Source organism: Lontra canadensis, unplaced genomic scaffold (genome assembly GCF_010015895.1).
Source record: "Lontra canadensis isolate GAN:19392208 unplaced genomic scaffold, GSC_riverotter_1.0 scaffold10, whole genome shotgun sequence".
Lineage (NCBI taxonomy): Eukaryota > Metazoa > Chordata > Mammalia > Carnivora > Mustelidae > Lontra > Lontra canadensis.
Genome location: NW_022631004.1, coordinates 6,247,622 through 6,268,611, shown reverse-complemented (window position 1 = coordinate 6,268,611; position 20,990 = coordinate 6,247,622). Strand labels below are relative to the sequence as shown.

The 20,990-nt window shown below is 31.6% G+C and overlaps 1 protein-coding gene across 3 annotated transcripts in view; it reads right to left on the bottom strand.

Annotated features, from left to right (window-relative positions):
- LRBA (LPS responsive beige-like anchor protein) overlaps window positions 1-20,990 on the bottom strand; it is a 729,797-nt gene that overhangs the window by 564,048 nt on the left and 144,759 nt on the right. For all 3 annotated transcript variants that reach the window (XM_032855538.1, XM_032855540.1, XM_032855539.1), the window contains exons 18-22: window positions 17,978-18,070; window positions 16,689-16,797; window positions 16,206-16,287; window positions 13,429-13,552; window positions 12,920-13,112 (exon numbers count right to left, since the gene is read on the bottom strand). In XM_032855538.1, the coding sequence (XP_032711429.1) occupies window positions 12,920-13,112; window positions 13,429-13,552; window positions 16,206-16,287; window positions 16,689-16,797; window positions 17,978-18,070 (601 nt within the window). The remainder of the gene's footprint in view (window positions 1-12,919; window positions 13,113-13,428; window positions 13,553-16,205; window positions 16,288-16,688; window positions 16,798-17,977; window positions 18,071-20,990) is intronic.

The window sequence follows — 20,990 nt, the reverse complement described above, 5'->3', positions numbered from 1 at the left end:
AGGAAAAGTTTTTCCTTTCCAAAAATTCACATGATTCAAATATAAAACAGTATGTAGAGGCACCTGGGTGGGGTAGTCGATTGAGCCTTTGTTGGTTTCAACTGAGGTTGTGATCTTGGGTTCATGAGATCGAGCCCCATGTCAGACTCTATGCTTAGCGCAGAGTCGGCTTCAGATTCTCTCTCCCTTTCCCTCTGCCCTCCCACTCATGCTCTCTCTAAAATAAATCAATCTAAAAAACAAAAAACAAAAGCAAGAAACAGTATGTAGTATGTTTCCCTCCTTCCACTGGTCCTCACCTGCATAATTCCCAACAATCAAGGGATCAGTTATTAACTTATTATGTATCTTCCCAGGGTATTTTCGTGCATATACATACAAACATAAATTCTCATTTTTCTACCTGTTTTACTAATATGTGCTATACATTCTGTTCCATATTTTTGTCAGTTATATCTTAGTGAACTATTTCAGGATAGTTTTAATCTGCAATCTTACAAATGACTAAATTAAGTCTCTTTATATATATCTAAAGTAATTTTTTGATGGGGGGAAGAGGGTAAGTTGAGAGAGAGAATCCTAAGCAGGCTTCACACCCAGCACAGAGACTGACGCTCAAGCTCACGACCCTGAGTTCATGACCTAAGCTGAAATGAAGACACTTAACCAACTGAGCCAGCCAGAGGTCCTATAGTAATTTTTAACTTAGTTTTCTATGGCTTGTTTGATCATGTCTTTAGTCCATTTTTTCTATTGGGTTTTTTCTATCTTTTTCTAGGAGGGCTTTATATGTTAGCAATGTTACCTTTGCTCTGCTTCTAAACAATTTGCTTATGGTATTTGGTTTGATTTTTTGATCACCAAGATTTTTTTTTGTTTTAATGAAGTAAAAACTATTAGTCTTTCTTTTCTCATTAATGGTTCTAGATTTTAAATTATAGAAAATTCTTATACAATCTAAGATTATAGAAGAATATTCTGTACTTCTCTTAGTACTTATTTATGGTTTTTCTGCCCTCCATTAATTAATCCATACTTTAAAATTCCTAATGCTCCAACTTTTTTCCCCCCAGGTCAACCTTCTATTGTCCCAACACCATTTACTGAACAGACCATCTTCTCCCTACTGATTTGAGATGCGTCAGTTATAATATACTAAAGCCTCTATGAAATTTCATGTATTTCTGGACTTTCTTTTCTGTTCTCCCAGTCAACCTATCTCATCATGTATCAATACGATATTTTTAAAATTACTGACACTTGGTAATATGTTTTAGCATTTGGTAGAGGTCAATCTCTTCTCACTGCCTGTTACAGTTTCCCTGGATATTTTTATATATTTTGCTGTACTTTTCCTTAGTAATTAGCTTTGACAACTAATTAACTAGTTGTTTTCCCCACCAAAGGAAAAATGACTGGTTAGTATTTTCTTGATATTTCACTAAATTTATAAAATATCCAAAAGAAATGTCAAATTATTATAACTTTATGATGTTGAGTCTTCCTATTCTAGGAAATATCCTTTTGCATTTCCTCATGCTTTTTGCGTACCCTTTGGGAATATTTTAAATATTTTTATACTTTTATAAATTTTTTAAATTTATAAATTTTAAATTTTTATTAAAAATTTATAAATTTTATAAATATTTTAAATTTTTCAAATTTTTGAAGTGTAGTTTAGAGATATATACAGTATATTACCACAAATATAGAGAAATTATGTAAGTTGCCTAGAAATACCTGGAAGTAGCAGGATGATGCTGACATTCAAGTTTGGACTTCAGTAATAAATACTTACTTGCAAAATAGAAAAGGATTAAGGACAAAGAGAGATGACATGCAGAAAAAATTTTAAAAGATGTGTATAAGAATGGATGGTCAAAGGACATGGTTCACTTAAGATACTGAGCTATTCAGTAAAGCAATAAAATTAAAGCATTTCTAGGAGTGGTAAGCAATAAAAACAGCAAATAAGCATGTAAACGGTAAGCAGGTATTAGACTATTAAAAGCTTTGCAAACCACGAGGAGACAAAACTTCATAGTATAGGTAAAGGTACACTTTATTTATCCATGACTTGAAAAGACAACTATATGATTTACTACAGAGAAATTAAGAAATTATTTTCAAATGAATTTGACTTGTATGCCCTATTATTCTACTCATATGCAGCTTCAAATAAACCTCCTACAAAAAAAAAAAAAAAAGAATAAAAAAAATGGAACATAGCTATATACAATCTCCCAAGGAAAGGAAAAAAAAGGAGATTCTAAAGTAGGAAAAAAAAGACTCCTTGAGCAAATCTCAGTCAGGTTCCTCTGAATCCTCTTCTCAACCAGGCCCTGTCCTTGCCAGACCTGCATCTCTGAGTTTCAGCAAGAATCCTGCTAAGTCAGGTTAGAAAGAATCCCCACCGTCAGTATCCGGTCACCCTGAAATCTGATCAAACTTCTCAACCCCATCATGCCCCCAAGTGACACCTGATCAACCTGGCCTGCTTTCAGAAAGAAGTCTGTTTAACCACCATCTTCCCTGACCTGGATGCTTCCTCTTGGTAATTTTCCACCTACTCAGCCTCTTCCCCACTCCTACCCTGCTCCTTAGCTATAAATCCCCAATTTTCCTCACTGTATTCAGAATTTAGCCCAGTTATACACTCAGGTCTCTTTTCCCATTGCAACAGTTCCTGAATAAAATCTTATTTTAGTGCTTTAACTGATGACACTGGTTCTCTTTAACAGTATCATCTATATATACATATACATATACAGATATATAAAATCCTACACATATGCTATATTAAATAATGTTATTCATTCTCAAAGGCTTTAAATTCATTTTCAATACATTTTTAAAAAATTATCTCCACCAATTTTTCTGAATATAGTTTTGGAGAAATCCAGAATATGAAAAGTAAACTAATTCACTCAATTGTTTCCTTCTAGAATTTTAACTGGTATAATATACAGATATTACATCAAAGTTCTATCAATTTGGGGTCTGAAGTTTATCTTTTCTTTTTTTTTTTAGTAAGCAACTCTAATAAAAACAAACTTTATTCTTTCATAATATGATTTCTGAGCAACACTTCCTTATTAACCCCAAGTGAAGATACAATTTAAACAGAGGTTTTCTAATCACTTATTACTTTCTTAATCTCTATAAATACCACTTAACATATGGAAAACACTGTACAATTTAAAATAAACTTCTTTAAAAGAATATACTCTATCCTCAAAATTCCTTAGAATATGAGAATTTCTATGTAAATCAAAAGCTCCCCAGTTCCACAACATGCTTAAAAATACACATGTAATAAATACCAAGTTAGGTTCGCCTTGGGAGGGAATATCAGATATATTTTTAAATACTTGTAGCAACAGCTGAGATATACAGAATACTTACTGCATATTGTTTTAAGCATTTAGCATATTTTGTTCCGAGCGCATATACAATCTTCAGAGCAACCCTAAAAGTGGGTAGTATTATCCTCATTTATACAGATGAAGATAGGAAGCACAGTGACATAAAATATCAGTTAATAACTTACTAATTGTTTTTTTTAAAAGCCATCTTACTTAACCAATTTTAAGAACTGCCTAGACAGGTGCTCTCATGAAAACCTAGACTATAAATTCTTAAAAATTTTTAGATGGTAAATTAGCAATACCTATTAGAGTATTTTATTTCATTTTATTTTATTTATTGGGAGAGAACGCTCACATGTGAGCAGGATGGGGGGTGGGGGGTGGAGGGAGAGAGAGAATCTCAAGTTAGGCTCAATCCCATGACCCTGAGATCATGACCTGAGCAAAAATCAATACTAAGATGCTTAACCAACTGAGCTACCCAGGAGCTCCTATTAGAACCTTTTAACACATGAGCAGACTCCTGGAATTATGGGAATTTATCCTACAAAATAGGAGATATTTATATAAAAACAGACCCAACATTCCTCTAGGATAAATGAAAAGTTAAACTACATTACTTATGTAGTACATTGTAATAATATAAATCAACAGATTTTTAAAATATCACCTCCAAGAATTTTTCCAAATAAATTTTGGAGAATGCCAGATATGAAAAGTAAAATTAAATTATTTACTCAATCAGTCTTTCCTATAATAACAAGTAGCTTGATAGCATTCAGATGTTATATCAAGCTCAGCTTTTGCTCTTAACTTTACTTCTCCATAATATGATGTGTTATATATACCTAATAATATGCAGCCACTGAAATTCATGTAAGTGTAACTTTTACTTACTTATTATTTTAAGTCATAGACCCATTCTATGTTGCGAAAATATAGGCCTAGACAAAATATAGTATCTAAAGTTTTGAGTTTTATTTGTATAGAAAAAAATGTTTTAGAATAGTTCTCATAATTCAAGATACTCTAAATGCCTTAATTTAAATTTTAATTAAAGAGTAGAAGCAATCTAGCATACCAAGTGAAAATAGAATTAATTAATTACTCAAGAGAGAGTTTCATTTAAAGCATTTTAAAACAGGAGAAGAGGGGTGGCTGGCTGGCTTAGTCAACAGAGCATAGGACTCTTGATCTCAGGGTCAGGAGTTCAGGCTCCACCATGGGCATAGAGGCTACTTAATTTAAAAAAAAAAAAAAAAAAAGGAAGAAGAAAAGGAAAAGATAAGCAACAACAACCTAGAGAACACATAAGAAAATAATGAAATTACGAAGGTTACTCTTAACAAGTACATATTTGAAACCTTAAGACCAAAGTAAACAACACAGCGCAGTTACACTGGAAGACCCTATCACTGCTTATAAAATCTAGTTCAGCTGTTGGAGGAGAGAAAAATACAGTGACACACAGCTTCCCTGCTACAAAGGTGGCAGGAAATCTATCAAACTGGACAATAAAATTGCAATTGAGTTTCTTTGGCTTTTTATAGCAGCTGAATGTATCCTGATGTAACTCTGCAAAAGCTATACAATTCTGCAACATTAGTTTTTTACACACCAGTACTTTATCAAGAACCATGTTATAAATTTATGATATTGAGATTTTAAATGGCTGCAAAAAGAAAAAATAAGCATCACTTCAGTATCGCATATATAAAAATATAAAGCTTTAGAATGAATATTTCCAGAGAAAAAAATGTGGTTCCAATACTTCTGGCAGATTTTTAACAGCATGCTACAAATTGTTCACCTACTTACTGAATCACTTAAGCTCCATCTTAAACTTTAGTAAATATTGATTTGAAGCACCTTAGGATGTCAGTCGTCCATTTTATTTTAAAAACGAATGTCAAGATATTAAAAATCCAAAAATAATTAATATAGAATATTCAAATAAATTCTGTATAAACCTTATGAGAAAAGCTTTTCACCAATGAAAAAAATTCACATAAAGAAATAAAACTAAAGACACTTACTAAACTTTAAAGATAAAAATCACAGGAACCAGTTTGTAACTCTAAGCTTTCCTCTTCTCCCTCCCAGGGTTAAGTAAAGATTTAGCATTTATTTTTTAAAAGTATACTTTAGGGGCACCTGGGTGGCTCAGTGGATTAAAGCCTCTGCCTTCAGCTCAAGTCATGATCCCAGGGTCCTGGGATTGAGCCCTGCATCGAGCTCTCTGCTCAACAGGGGGCCCACCTCCCTTCCCCTCTCTCTACCTACTTGTGATCTTTTTCTGTTAAATAAATAAAATCTTTAAAAAAAAAAAGTATACTTTAACAGCAAAAAAATTGTTAAGTCCAGTTTTATGCAGATAAAAATTTTCTGCAATTGACTTAATCAGCATTTATTCCATTTTATAATTTTATTCCTAAAACTTGATTCAAAGACTAGTTCTTGAACCAAAAGAGGCAAAAGAGGCCTCTCCATAAAGTAACTATTTTCTGTGTAAAGGTTTTAATATCTGCTTAAAGCCATATGTCAGTGGAGTAAAGAAAAAATATAAACTAATTAAACCTGTATATATAAACTATGTATAATATGTAAACTATAAATATATAGAGATGGTAAGTTTTATGTAACAGTTTTAAATAAGCTATAAATACATATAAACCATATATAATAAATGCATAAACTATAAATATATACATATAAAACATACAAAGCATACTTCGGGTTTTCTGTGTATAAATTGAGTCTAAAAAATACTGATCAGAACTACATAAGAATAGTTTATATTTTTCCTTCAACATTCTCTGCACTTTAACATGTTTCCAGAATGATAAGAAAGGTTTTCTTTAATAATAATTTTTTTAAAAGGATTAAGGGGTCTTAACTGGGGACCATATTCAATTGATGTAGAATTCCTCTGTATCTGCAATACTTTCCAAAGAGCTTATTATAGTAGCAGCTTAGTGTAAAGGTGGGAAGGGAAGTTAGTAAAATTAATTCCCCATACACTCAAAGGGGCACTCAAAATTAGGGTGCATAAGAAAGGATGACTTCAAAACACAAATTTCTGGGAACATCCCATGACACTGAGATTAGGATTGAGATGAGGTCCAAGAGACTATAATAAAATACACATCCAACGTTACTCTGATGAGTGACTCCCAAAACCCTACTGTGTGTGGTGATGACACAGGTGCTTTAAGATAGCTGGTGAAGCTATTTCATCCCTCACTGATAAAAGAAGACTGAGACACTAAGGCACACACAGGGTGGCAGGGTACCACGTGACAGCTGAAATAAATAGCCCCAAACAATAATGCTGTTTACTTTCCTTCTCCTTCCCACATCAAATATTTAATGTGCAACTGCCAAGTACTTCTCTCTATTCACAGTCCTATGGAGATATGAAGATATGTAAGCCCTTTTGTCCCTGCTGATGAGACTTTACAATGAACATCCAAAATAAACCATGAGAACTGACTTTTAACCAGTAATATGGGAGATTATAGGATCATCCATAATTAAATAGTAGTCTATATTTGCCCTATTACTTATCACCGCTCTTCTTCGTTTACTAACCCCCAAGCAAACCAACAATTCACCATGCTTTTTCCTCAGTAACATCACCTTTTTACCTTTGTGTATGTCAATTCCTCCATCAGTGATTCTCACCACCCCAAACTCTACATCCCCAAATCCTACTCACCCTTCAATGCGGTCATCAAATGACCTTTTTTCTACAAACCTCTCAGATGTCTTCATGTGAGGCTATCTTTTCACTGTATCTCTTCTATGCCACTTACTCCTTCTTGCCTTAGTTTTTTAGTTTTTTTGTACTTATATTATCTCCCATATTAGAGAGTAACTTCTTTCAGGATAAGATGTGTTCCTGATTCATCTTTCTATCTTACATAATAGCCAGAAAGTACTCAAACAGAAGAAGGTAGAAGAAGAAAAGGGAATAGCAGAAAGGAAAGAAAAAAGGGAAGAAAAGTGGTGGGCAACTGGAGTAAGACCTAGACACAGAGTAACTGAAAATGATCAAGAGAGACCAAGAGTACCTAACTATCCAAAAGAGAGAGTGAGGAGGAAAGAAGCAGGGACAAAACAAACACAGATTCACTAAGGATAAAACAACAACAAAAAGAAACATAGACTGGGGGAAGGGCGAAGGCAGGGGTACAGAAGGGATGGCGGAATGCTGAAGGGAAAAACAGAGAGAGGGACAGGAAAGTCTGAGAGTGTGGCTAAAAGAAGAAACAAGCAAATGGGGGGAGTTAGCTGCCAGTGACAGAAGGCAGCACTAGGTTCTGCACTAGGTACCCACAGTCAAAGCAATAGTTAGAGTTAGAGGGTACAAAAGACTGATTAGTTGAAGACTAGGGAGTGTGAGGAGGTAGATGGGGAGAGAAAGACAGGAGGGAAGGGGAAAAGGAGGGAGAGAAAGGACACTTAAGACACCTACAGAAAATTAAGCACTGTGAATTCATACAAAATTTAATTCATTCATGCATTCTGTATGAAAACTGTCATATAAGTGATTTAGTTAGCTAAATTCCTGAAAAATATAAAGGATTTGGTTAAGTACAAAGGAACACAAAGCCCATGCCATGTAAACAAAAATGAAGATTTAACAAAGACCGATATACTTTAAAAAGACTAGAACCAACACAGAGCAAAGATTTTTGCCAAGTCAAACAGTGGAAGGTAAGGTAGGAAACTCTTTTTTCAAGGGAAAATGAAAGATAAAGTAGAAAAAACTATTTTGTTTTAAAAAATTACCTTATTTCCCTTTTTATGAAAATTAGAACAAAGTGTTTATGGAGGGAATAACATTATATAAGTTATTTTTAGCTTAATAAATCTACAGGAAAATAATACCTAAGGCTACTGACCATTAGAAATATGCAGAGTCAAAGTGATCTAGACATGTATAAAAAACTACATACAAAATCACTGAGTGGGGAAAAAAACTTTAATGTAGGCAGAATACAAAACCTTGCAAAAATAAGAAATCTGAAGTGTCATGGATTAGAAGGTAGACCATTACTAAGAATCTAGCAATTCTACGTATATTTCCTAGAGCAGTGCTCTTTTCAAATTGAAGATAATTCAGCTGGCTGATCACAGAATCAACTTGCTGGGGCATCATCAGCATTTTAAACATAAGAATGCATCTCTATAAACCAAAGTTTAGTAAGGGCAAATACTGTCTCCTGAAACCCAGGTTTCAGGTGTGTGAGAGGAGAAGGGTTTCTGGGAGTCCATCTACATACATATTTGGCTACTATAAACTTCTTACTGTAAGCCACAGCTATAAGAAGTATTAAACTGACCACTATAGGAAAACCACTGCCTTTGAACACCTCAGTTATTCACAGCACTATGAATGAACAAACCAAAGCTATATGCGACAATAAAAAAAAAAAAATCCTAAAAAGGTTGACAGAGAAAAAAAGTAAGTAATAGAAGCATCCACAAAGTATGATGTCATTTTCTTTTTTTTATGTCTTTTTCATTACTATAAAAATAGGGAAAACTAGATAATATGTCACTTAGGAATACATTTTTTAATGATTTTTAAGAAGGAAATGATAAGCACAAAATTCAAAATGGTGATTAGGTTTGGGGTGGGGATTGGATAGGGAGAACCACACAGCATGTTAAGCTGGATAGTCACAATTCTTCCACTGTAACTGTACACAGCATATATTGCTACACAAATTATTGGGGATATAAGTAATTCCTCATTTTAAAAGTTGGATTTATATCAAACATGAAGTGACTTGGGGCCTGAACTAGAATGTTGACAGTGAGAATGAAAACATAACTAGGAAGAATGATAGTTTGTTTTTTTTTTTTAAAGATTTTACTTATTTATTTATTTGACAGAGAAAGATCACAAGTAGGCAGAGAGGCAGGCAGAGAGAGAGAGAGAAGCAGGCTCCCCACTGAGCAAAGAGCCCGATGTGGGGCTCGATCCCAGGACCTGAGATCATGACCTGAGCCAAAGGCAGAGGCTTAACCCACTGAGCCACCCAGACGCCCCAGAATGATAGAGTTTTAACAAAGGAAAATAGTCACTGAATAGTTCATTCTATTTTCTGTTATTTCTTTCATTAACTTCACATATATATCCTCATTGACCATTTCTATATTAGACACTGTGGTTAAGAAAATTTTAGAAACTTGCCTGAGTTTATACAAGTAAAAATTACTACACACCAGAATTCAAAGCCAGAACTACTCTGTGTCCAAACCCCATATTCTCTTTATTACTTATATAAATGGACTGGTAACTGGATATAAATAAATGCTCAAAAGTTCAAAGATACCTGAGGTACTTCATAGTCCAGCCTCTTTATTTTGTACGTAGAAAATTCAAGAGACTAGACTACTGCCCTAAATACCCTATGACTTCAGCAGTTCTCAAGATGTTTTGTCTCAGGATGCTTTACACTCTTAAAAGTACTGAGGCTCCCCAAAACGTTTTAGTTATATGAGGTATAACTATAACTATTTACCATATTAGAAAATAGGAGTAAGAAATTTTACAAATATTAATTAACTTTAAAACAACAAAAAGGGGACGCCTGGGTGGCTCAGTTGGTTGAGCGGCTGCCTTCGGCTCAGGTCATGGTCCCAGCGTCCTGGGATCGAGTCCCACATCGGGCTCCTTGCTCATCAGGGAGCCTGCTTCTCCCTCTGCCTCTGCCTGCCATTCTGTCTGCCTGTGCTCTCTCTCTCTCTCTCTCTGGCAAATAAATAAATAAAATCTTAAAAAAAAAAAAAAAAAAAACAACAAAAAGGATTACATTACTATGAACATTTCTTTAAAAAAGACTTTCAAAACAAAATAATGAGAAGAGTGCTAGGATTTCACATTTTTGCAAATCTCAAAATTCTAGCTTAATAGATGATGGTTGCATTCTAATATCTGCTTTTATATTCAGTCTGTTGTATTATATACTGTTTTGGTCGATGTATATGAAAAAAAAACCCACTTTCAAATAGATATGTAGCTGGGAAAGGAGGACCTCATACTTTCCTAAAAAGGTTTCCCAAGCTCCCAAGATTATACTTTTGTCATACTACTGCTCTCAAGATTATACTCCTCTAGCCATTCTTCTGAAGGACTTGAACAAACAGAAGTGCATAGAAAAAGCACTGAATTTACACCATTTTGAAAATCTGAAAAATCTAATTTATACCTGCACTCTGCTAACCTAGAATTCCCCCACATAGATATGAAATCCAATCCAATGTATATAAGACCCAAACTCAATCCTGTTCTTCTCATGATCATTTATAAAGAGGAAAACAATACTAGCAGAAAGTGGAGTTACGGACGTTGGGGAGGGTATGTGTTACAGTGAGTGCTGTGAAACGTGTAAGCCTGATGATTCATAGACCGTATACCCCTGGGGCAAATAATACATTATATGTTAATTTAAAAAAAAAAAAAAAAGAATGTAGCAGCCTTCTTAAAAAAAAAAAAAAAAAAGATCTGGGCACGAGCACAAACTAAATTAAGTTAGATAAGAGACTGCAAACAGTCTCTGTAAAGTACCAAATAGTAAATATCTTAGGGTTGGAAGCCATACAGTCTCTGTTGCAAATACTGAATACCTGTGGCATGAAAGCAGCCAGAGAAAAATATATAAATAAATGGAGGTAGTTATGTTTCAATAAAACTTTATTTACAAAAACCCATTAGGCTAGATTTGACTCTCAGGCCATATTTGACTGAACCCAGCCTTAGACAAAACTGGTAAGCTAAAAATGGAGTGATTAAAAGCCATTTTATAAAATCAAGTCTTTTTTTTAATTTAGCAATGGAAAGACTTGATTTGATAAAATGGCTCTTACAAACATAAATTAGTAGTGGTATCTTCCAATCTAAGCTATCTTTGTAAATCCTTCTGATAGTAATATACCTTCCTCTCATTAAGTAATGAGAAAGCAGAATAAATAACTCTTAAGTACATTCAAATAACTAAAAATTATTCAAACACCTAAAAATATATATTTAGGAAATAATATACTCCAAAAGAATGGCAAAATATTTCAGAGAAATAACTATGATAGTCAATAAAACATTTAAAGATATATCAAATGTATCATTTCTATTCTTTATTCCTTCTAGTCAATTTATAATTTATATAATTATATTCCTTCTGAATACAGGAAGAGCTGTTGAACAAGATATAAAGTACATAAACCATAAAAGAAATTAACAAATTTTACTGCATTAATTATTTGAAATATAAAATTTCCTCAGAAGATACAAATACGAAACTCTAAAAATTAAGTCACTAAACCACAATTGGCAGAAGATATTCATAAATAATAGAGCAAGCAAGACATTAAGATGAGAATATATCTGTAAAGCTCCTATGACACAATAATATAAATTAAAATTATGGCAATTCAACATTTAAAATTTGTCAAATTTGCAAATTTTAAAACTTCAGCCAAACCAAGTAATGAAGTAATGCAAAGTAATGAGAACTTACACATCACCAGCAAGCACAGAAAGGGATATACCACTTGGGAAAAAAGTCTGCATTATTATCTAATGTTCAACACTTGCATCTTACAAGTTAGCTAGTCCACTTCTAGGAATATAGAAAGGGAAACTTCCAAATATATACAAAATGTATCAAAAATACTCATTGACCGGTAAATGAATAAAGCCATGCCATGGAATACAACACAACTGAGAAAATGAACACAATTACATGGGTCAATGTGGATGAATCTCAAACAATGACAAGTAAAAACAGCAAGCTACAGAAAATGTGTTTAATAGGATACCATTTATATTAAGTATAAACATAAAAAGTAAAATTCTTTAGTGTTTAGACATGTGTGTGTTGTTAAAAATATATATAAGAAACAGAAACAATGAAACATCCAAATTAAGGTTAGCGGGGAAGGAGAGAGGGGCAACAATGACAGACAAAGCAACTGGGATGGAGAATCCAATATCATAAATACCAGTAGATATATTATTCTTTATACCTTTTTGGGTGTCTAGAATATTTTATAAACAATTTCAAACAAAAGCCATCCATAAATAACTAACTTACACTGGCTTAGGTTAAAAAAAAAAAAAAAGACTAGCAGCTTCTTTCAAATCAATTTTTTAACTGACTATAATGTGAGCAAAGATCAAACATTAGCCTGGGCTTTTCTATTTACTCAACCACCTTACGTTATTAGAATAACGTCTCATCTTTGACTATACTGCGCCACCTTGTGTTCAAAAGCTTCAAAGTACCCTAAAATTTAGAGAACCATATCTACAAAAATACGTTTATGTTGTGGCATGAGGTTTCACTTTATTAAGTTAGGCATACATAAAAATAACATTTGAAAAACATATTTTGATTCTAAAAATACTGGAAAAACCTTCTGTCTAGAGATTCCCTTTTTTAGTTGTTCCTTTCACTGCACTTTCAGAGAATAATGAGTAAAATCAAAATTTAAGACATTTAAAACACTAAAATACATTTTCATAAAAAAAAAAAACTTACCTTTGAATGTGTGATTGATAAAGTGTCTACCCACACACGCCAGCCACCCCACTCATATTTGACTGCATGGTAAAGTAGGATTCTGAATATGGCATACACCATTTCTGTTATCTTTTGCTCATCAGAATTCTTAGGATTGAAATAACAAAGAGAAAGCATCCACTCCTGCCATACAGAACACTGTAGCAAGCTCCTGAAAATTATAAAAGGATACTGAATTACTGGGGAGGGGGGGAAACAAACTTATCCCTAAGAATTCTAAAAAGTAAAAGTTTAAAACAAAATAAACCCAAAAAAGGCACCTCTATGTATGTATTAAAACAATTAAAGACAGGGGTACTGAAAACTCAGTTTAAATGTTTGGTACATTATCTATATACCTCTAGTGAAAAAAGCATATGGAAATTTCATTTCACAGTATTTTTTAAAACAATTCTTATTAGAAAAAAATGGTTTCACTCAAACCTGGAATTGAATATGGCAAATAATTGCTTTCTGATCCCACTTACCTTCTGTTTTCTCTACTGTTATTAAAAAGTTTAATCATGTCAGAAAGAAAGGCTCTGCGAACTTCCATGCTCTCTGGGCACTGGGGAGAATTTCGAAGTAGGGTTGCAATTACTTTTAGTATCTCTGTAAGACAATTCATAAATTAATAAAAACCAAAATATCACAAAAAATTCATGATGAAATATCATTAATATATTTCTCTAGTTTCCCTGACATATATGTCTACTGAAAACATCCATTTTTGTTATTAAAAAAAAATAATCTGCAGAAAAGAGTAACAATACATTCATTAGAAAGCATCCATAAGAAAGGGAATTTATATTTTGTCATTACAAATGCATAAAAGTTGAATTTTACATTAAATCAAATTAAATTATAAACGAATTAAATAATAGTAAAACTACTGACAACTCTCACAATCTTTGCCAAACAGTAAAGTTGATCTTAAAAAAAAAAAAAAAAAGTTATAATCAGAATCTCAGAAAAAACTCAGCTTCTTCAACAAAATTCCTGGTATACATATAGCCTTTCCTTTATCATGAAATTTAAAAGTTATCAAGATTTTCTTCCAGAAGTTCAAAACTAGAATTAGATTAAAAACTCAACAGAAGTTAAAACCTATTCAACACCCCAAATAAATACAAATGAAACTGCTACTGTAATGGTCTTAAATATAACACTATCTAAATTTCTAATACTTAGCTTTAAGGAAAAAAAATTCTTTAAAATATATACTTAAATACAGAACTTTAAAGAAACAAGAACAGCTATAACCCTAAATCTAAAGTTAAATGAGTTTTTACCCAGTTACAATTGAGAACTTCTAAATTAGCCTTTTGCCAAGGTTCTTTGGTGATTCTGAAGCAGTAAGTACGAAACAGCAAGTATGAAGCTACTTTATCAATAAATACAATTTAAGACATTTGGGGAGTAATTTCTGAATTCTTCTAATGACAAACTAAAAATTTCTCTACCTGAACAATGAAAACCATGATGACGATAATCATAATAATGATAATGATGATGAGACTAACCACTACTTTTAAGAAATATGCTATTTTGAGCCACTGTTTTAAGAAAATACAGGTATTAACCCATATACAGTGATGGGTAAATACTGTTATTATCCCCATTTTAGAGATAAGAAAAGTGAGGCACATAGAAACTAAATAATTTACCCAAAGTCACAGACAAGATAAAAAGCCAGGCAGCTTATGTTTTTAAACACCATACTCTATGGTATGTCTTTTCTGAGACAGTGTATTACCTATATTATTCTATATGTGTACTCTATAATTATATTCTAATATATTCGATTAGTATATATTCTTAATTTAATATATCCTAAATATATTAATATTCTAAAGATATGTTATTAGTATATTATAATATACATTCTAAATATTCTAAGTATAATTCTAAATATTTAGATAATATAGTCTAATATTTTAATATACTTTAAAATTATTCTAAATATTCTTTATTTAGATATATTCTAAATATTCTAAATATATTCTAAAATTCTTACTTTAATAACCCATCTTCCCCATAATCACATAAAATATATTTTATATTTATATATATATTCTATATAATATATTCTAATATATTCTAAAATTCTTTTATATTATAAATATATATATTTTAAATATAGTCTAATTCTACATATTAGATAATATATTCTAAAATTCTTACTTCAATAAGCCATCTTCCCCATAATCACATAAAATATATTTTACATTTATATAAATACAGTCAAGATTTTCTTTTTGTAACTCTCTAAAATAATGACATCAAGTCTCCCTGAAGGCTGAAGAAAACTAGGCTTCAGAAATGTGTTTTTAAAACTAGTACTAAAAGAGAGTACCACAAACACAATTCACCATCCAAGAGGTAATTAAATTTTAAAACTGCACAAACCAGTTATTTTAATGTCAATAATCTTAAAAAGATGAAAAATGTACACTTTGTGTAAGTGCTTAAGAAATCTAAATATCAAAGAAAAGACTGTTATTGACAAGACTAAGTTCATAAACAATAAAGAAAGCAAATATTTTTCAATTCCAAATGTGGTATTCTTAACTTGACAATAATTTGAGATGAAAGCTACATCCATGGTTCATGTAATTTGGCCTGACATCACTAAACAGTACAATAAAAACTTTACTGAAAATCTGAACATACATGAAATCAGTATCTTACACATACAATTCTTCAAAACCTCTATATAAACATTTCTATATAACCTAAGGTCAATTTGAATTTATACTCAAGATTAACCAACAATAAAACTAGTATTATTTCATTGCCTATAATGAAATATTCTTTGAACAGTATGTTTTCAACAATATCACCTTCGGGTTTTTCCCAGTGACTTTCTTTTTATTAGCAAAAAGTAGTTATTAAGAATATTAAAAAAAGAGAGGAGAAATGAGTGAAAGTACTGAAAGGATACAAACTTCCAGTCATAAGGTGGGTAAGTTCTAGGGATCTAATGTACAATATGGTGACCACACTTAACAATACTGTATTGTATAATGGAAAGTTACTAAGAAAACAGATCTTAAAAGTCCTCAGCACACATACACACAAAAAATTCTAACTTTGCAGTGACAGATGTGTTAACTAACCTTACTGTGTAATCATTTCACAACGTATAGATAAACCAGACATGAGGCTGTAAACCTTAAACTTATACAGTATTATATGTCAATTATACTCCATAAAGCTGGAGAAAACAAAAACAAACAAAAATAAAAGTAAATAAAATACATACGAGGATTTTGTATCTTTACTGAAGAATCAGGATCTGGATGCTGTTTGTGTATCACTTGAGTACAAATATGCTCTATAAGAATCTACAGAAGTAAAACAATAGATTATATTAGCATAATCACTGTACTACCATGGCTATTAATGAACTTTAAGTACAGCCTAATCAATATTAAGTATACAATACAATGCTATCATGGTAAATATCTTCTGCAATATATAAAATAAATAATTTCAACATTAATGACTATTTTTACTTAATTACAAAATGAGACATCAAATAGTCAATACGATGGAAGAAATACTTAACAGAGATATAATTATGGTTTAATAATTCATAATTAATAGATTTAAGATGCAGCCACATCTTCATATAACTAATTTCAAAATTGTGTATCAAACCTAAATTATCTTATTTCATCAACTAAATTATACAGGCACTCTCAAAATAAGAAATTAGTAAAATTAAATTCTATATATTTCCTACCTCAAACAAAACATTGTATGTGGTCATTGTAATTAAATTTGTCTGAAGCATGAGTCTTTCTGCTAGCAATGAAAATAATCCATGTCCAAGCATGACTTCAGCTTTTCTTCTGCAATTTCATAAAAAGAAATAACCAAATGCAGAATATTATTATCCACTATTTAGAATGCAAGTTGGATGAAGACAGAAAAATGTTTTTCACATCATCGACAAATTCCAACTCAATAACTCCAAATTTTCTTCAACCTAAAATTCATAAGGTCACAAAATCTTTGAGAGAAATGCAAACTACAGGGTAAACACAGCTACAGTTTAAAAAAAAAAAAATACAAGACTGGCTATGTTCACAGCACAGCAAAAATCTCCACGAAAATCTCCAGAGCAATTACTTATTAACTAGTTTCTACTCTCCATCAGCATTAAGCTGAGCTCTACTATGGATAATCTAAGACCCAATAAATCATTAAGAAGAAAAACAATTTGGAGGAAAAGGTAGAAAAAAATGAAAGAGAATTAAGAAAATGAATATTGTGAAGATAAATACACACACACACACAAAAAAAATTTACGAACTAAAGTATCATAAACTTTAACTCTACCCTAGGATTCATCAAATTTTTTCTGCAAGTGGCTGGACAGTAAATACTGTAGGCTTTGTAGACCATATGGTCTCTGTAGCAACAACTCAACACTGCTGTTGTAATCTGAAAACAGCGACAGATAATAAGCAAATAAATGATTGTGGCTGTGTTCCAACAAAACTTTATTTACAGGAAACCAACTGGATCCACATAAAGACCACCATTTGCCAACACTTCTCTATTGCCACACTGTTAGTTTTTATAATAAACCAACCCTGGTATAAGGAATAACAGGTAGGATATGCATAGCTAAGAAAAAAAAAAAAGAAGTTTTAATTTTGAATTATCTTTATAGCACAACATATTATGACAAACATTGAAGTTAAAATGTCAGATAAAGCAAATGATAATCAACCCACATGAAATGAAGTCTCCATCATTTCTAAAATTTCATTTATACAAATGTATTCTTATAATGACAAGAAACAAAAGGAAAATTTAAATTTTATATAAAACAAAGTATATACTCCTGTTTCCACTTTGTTTTTAATATATAGAAACGGGATTACGTTTATATAGATTTTATAAATAAAAATAAAAGAGGAACTAGAGAAATCACAGAACACAAATACTATTCCAAAGATTTATTTAAAAAAAAAAAAGGTAATATACCACAGCCCATTTTAATTTCATTCATTCTATACTCACTTTGGCGCCAGGTGCTTTAAAAAATAGCCCATTGCCTTGAGAGCTTGTACTCTGATTCCTTCACTTGTTGATGCCATAAGTTTATAGATGACACTAAAGCAATTAAAATTAAAAACAAATTGCTAAGTATATTTTCCAAAACTAAAGATTTAAAACATGTAGGTATATATGTGCATTTTAACATATTCATGATTATAAACCTACTTTCAACTAAGATATAAGTGAATATACATCCCTGACATTTAAAAACTTGCTTATCAACTATATGCTGTCTTCAAGAAACCCACCTTATATATGGAGACACATACAGATTAGAAGTAAATGAATGGAGAAAAATATAACATGCTAACACTAACCAAAAGAAAAGAACAGTTACATTAATTTCAGAGAAAGCAGACTTTAAAGTAAGGTATCAGAGATAAGAAGGGCACTGCTTATGATAAAGGGAGTCAATTCTCCATTGAGACATAATAGTCTGTAACATGTATGTACCTAACAATAGAATATAAAACAATATGGTATAAAAACTGATAGACCTACAAGGAGAAATAATAGATGAATACACTAACTCTAGTTGGAGACTTTAAAATTCCTCTCAGAAACAGATCCACTAGGCAGAATATCAGTAAGGACATAACTGAACCCAACAATATCATCAAATGACTGTCCTTAATTGACACCTACTGACTATGTCAGTAAAAGCGGAATACACATTTTGCTTAAGCTAACACATAATATTCACCAAGTAGACCACATTCAAGGCTATAAAACATACCTAAACAAACATGAAGATTAAAAATCATATACTGTTTGCTCCCAGACAACAATGGGATTAAACTAGAAATCAGTAATAAAAAGTAGCTCCAAAATTCCAAAATATTTGGATATTAAACAACACACTAAAAACACAACACCACCACACAGTAACACCACACTAAAAATAACATGCAGGTCAAAGAAGAAACTTTAAAAAAACATAAATATAAATGAAAATACATATGAAACTAAATGAAATACACAAATTATAAAAATTTGTGAAATCCAGTAAAAGCAATGCTTACAAGGAAATTTATAGCACTGAATGCATATACTAGAAAAAGACTTAAATCACTAATCAAGCTTCCTAGGAAACTAAAAAAAGAGAATATTCAATCCAAAGTAAGCAAAGGAAAATATAAAATAAGTATTAGGGTGGAAAACAACAAAAATGAAAATAGGAAATCAACAGAAAATTAACATAACCAAAAGCTGCTTTGAAAAGAACCATGAAATAGATAAGCTTCTAGCCAGCCTAACTATAACGTAAATGGAGAACACCATTTAGTACCTTCAGAAATGAAAGAGGGAACATCACTATAGATCCCATGAACATAAAAAGGATAATGGAATACTATGAATAACTATGACCACAAATTATATAACCTACATGAAATGGACCAATTCATTAAAAGAGACATTCTGCCAAAACTCACAAAGGAATAACTGATGATCTAAAAAGGTTTATAACTGCTAAAGATAATGAATCAATAAATAATAACCTATCAAAACAGAAAATGTCAGACCCAGACAGGTTTATTGGTGAATTTTACTGAAAATGTAAGGAAAAACTATATCAGTTCTCTACAATTTCCTTCAGAGGATAGAAGCAGAAGGGATATCTTATAACTCATTCTGTAAGCCAACATTATCCAAGCCAAAGTAAAAGAATGAAAAACATTACAAGAAAACTACAGATCAAAATACCTCATTAACAAAGATGAAAAAATCCTCAAGAAAATATTAACTAATTCAATGAAAATAAATAAGTAAATAAATAAATAAATAAAATTATATGCCATAACTAAGTGAAATTTATCCCAGGGATGCAAGGCTGGTTCACCATTTGCTAATCAATTAGTATAACCTATTATAAAAATCAATTAAAGTATCCTCTAGATAAGAAAATTACTGGTATCAATAGATGCAGAAAAAACATTTGACATAATCTAACATCCACTCATGTTAAAAACTCTAAATAAACTAGGAATAAAGGGGAATTTTTCTCAAGTTCATAAGGACTACCCAAAAAAAAAAAAAACCCTACAGCTAACATATTTAATAGGGAGAAAGTCCAAGGATTCCCACTAAGATCAGGTACAAGGCAAGGATGTCTTCTCTACCACCCCATTCAGCATTGTAGTAGCAATTCTTGCTAATGCAGTGAGGCAAGAAAAGGAAATAAATGGTATACAGATTGTGAAGGAACACATAAAACTGTCTTTGTTCACAGGTGACATGATCATCAATGAAGAAAATCTAGAACCAACCAAAAAAGTCCTGGAAGTAATAAGCGATTATACCAAGGCGGGAGAATACAGAGTTAATATACAAAAGTCAACTCCTTTCCTATATACAAATAATAATCAAGTTGATAGGACATTAAAACACAATACCATTTACAGTAGCACCCCCCCAAATATGTACAAGATCTACATGAGGAATACTATAATACTGATGCATAAAACCAAAGAAAAGCTAAGTAAATGGAATCCATATTCATAAATAAGAAGACTCAATATTCTCAAGATCTCAGTTCTTCCCAACTTCATCTATAGATTGAATACAATGCCAATAAAAATCCCAAAAAGTTATTTTATAGCTATCAAGAAACTATTCAAAGTTTATATTGAGAGGCAAAAGCCCAGGACAGCCAACATAATTACTGATGGAGAGGAGCAAAGTTGGAAAATCAATGCTACCTGATTTCAAGACATATTATAAGGGTAGAGAAATCAAAACAGTATGATATTGGCAAAAAATACATGAAAAAAAATCAATGGAACAGAATAAAGAGCCTAAAAATAGACCAACATAAATGTGGTGAACTTCTCATTGACCAAAGAAGGGCAAAAGCAGTACAACGGACCAAAGATATGCTTTCAACAAATGATGCTGGAACAAGTAGTTATCCACATTGAAATTTTAGACATAAAAATAAACTACAACATGGACCACAATGTAAAAGACAAAACTA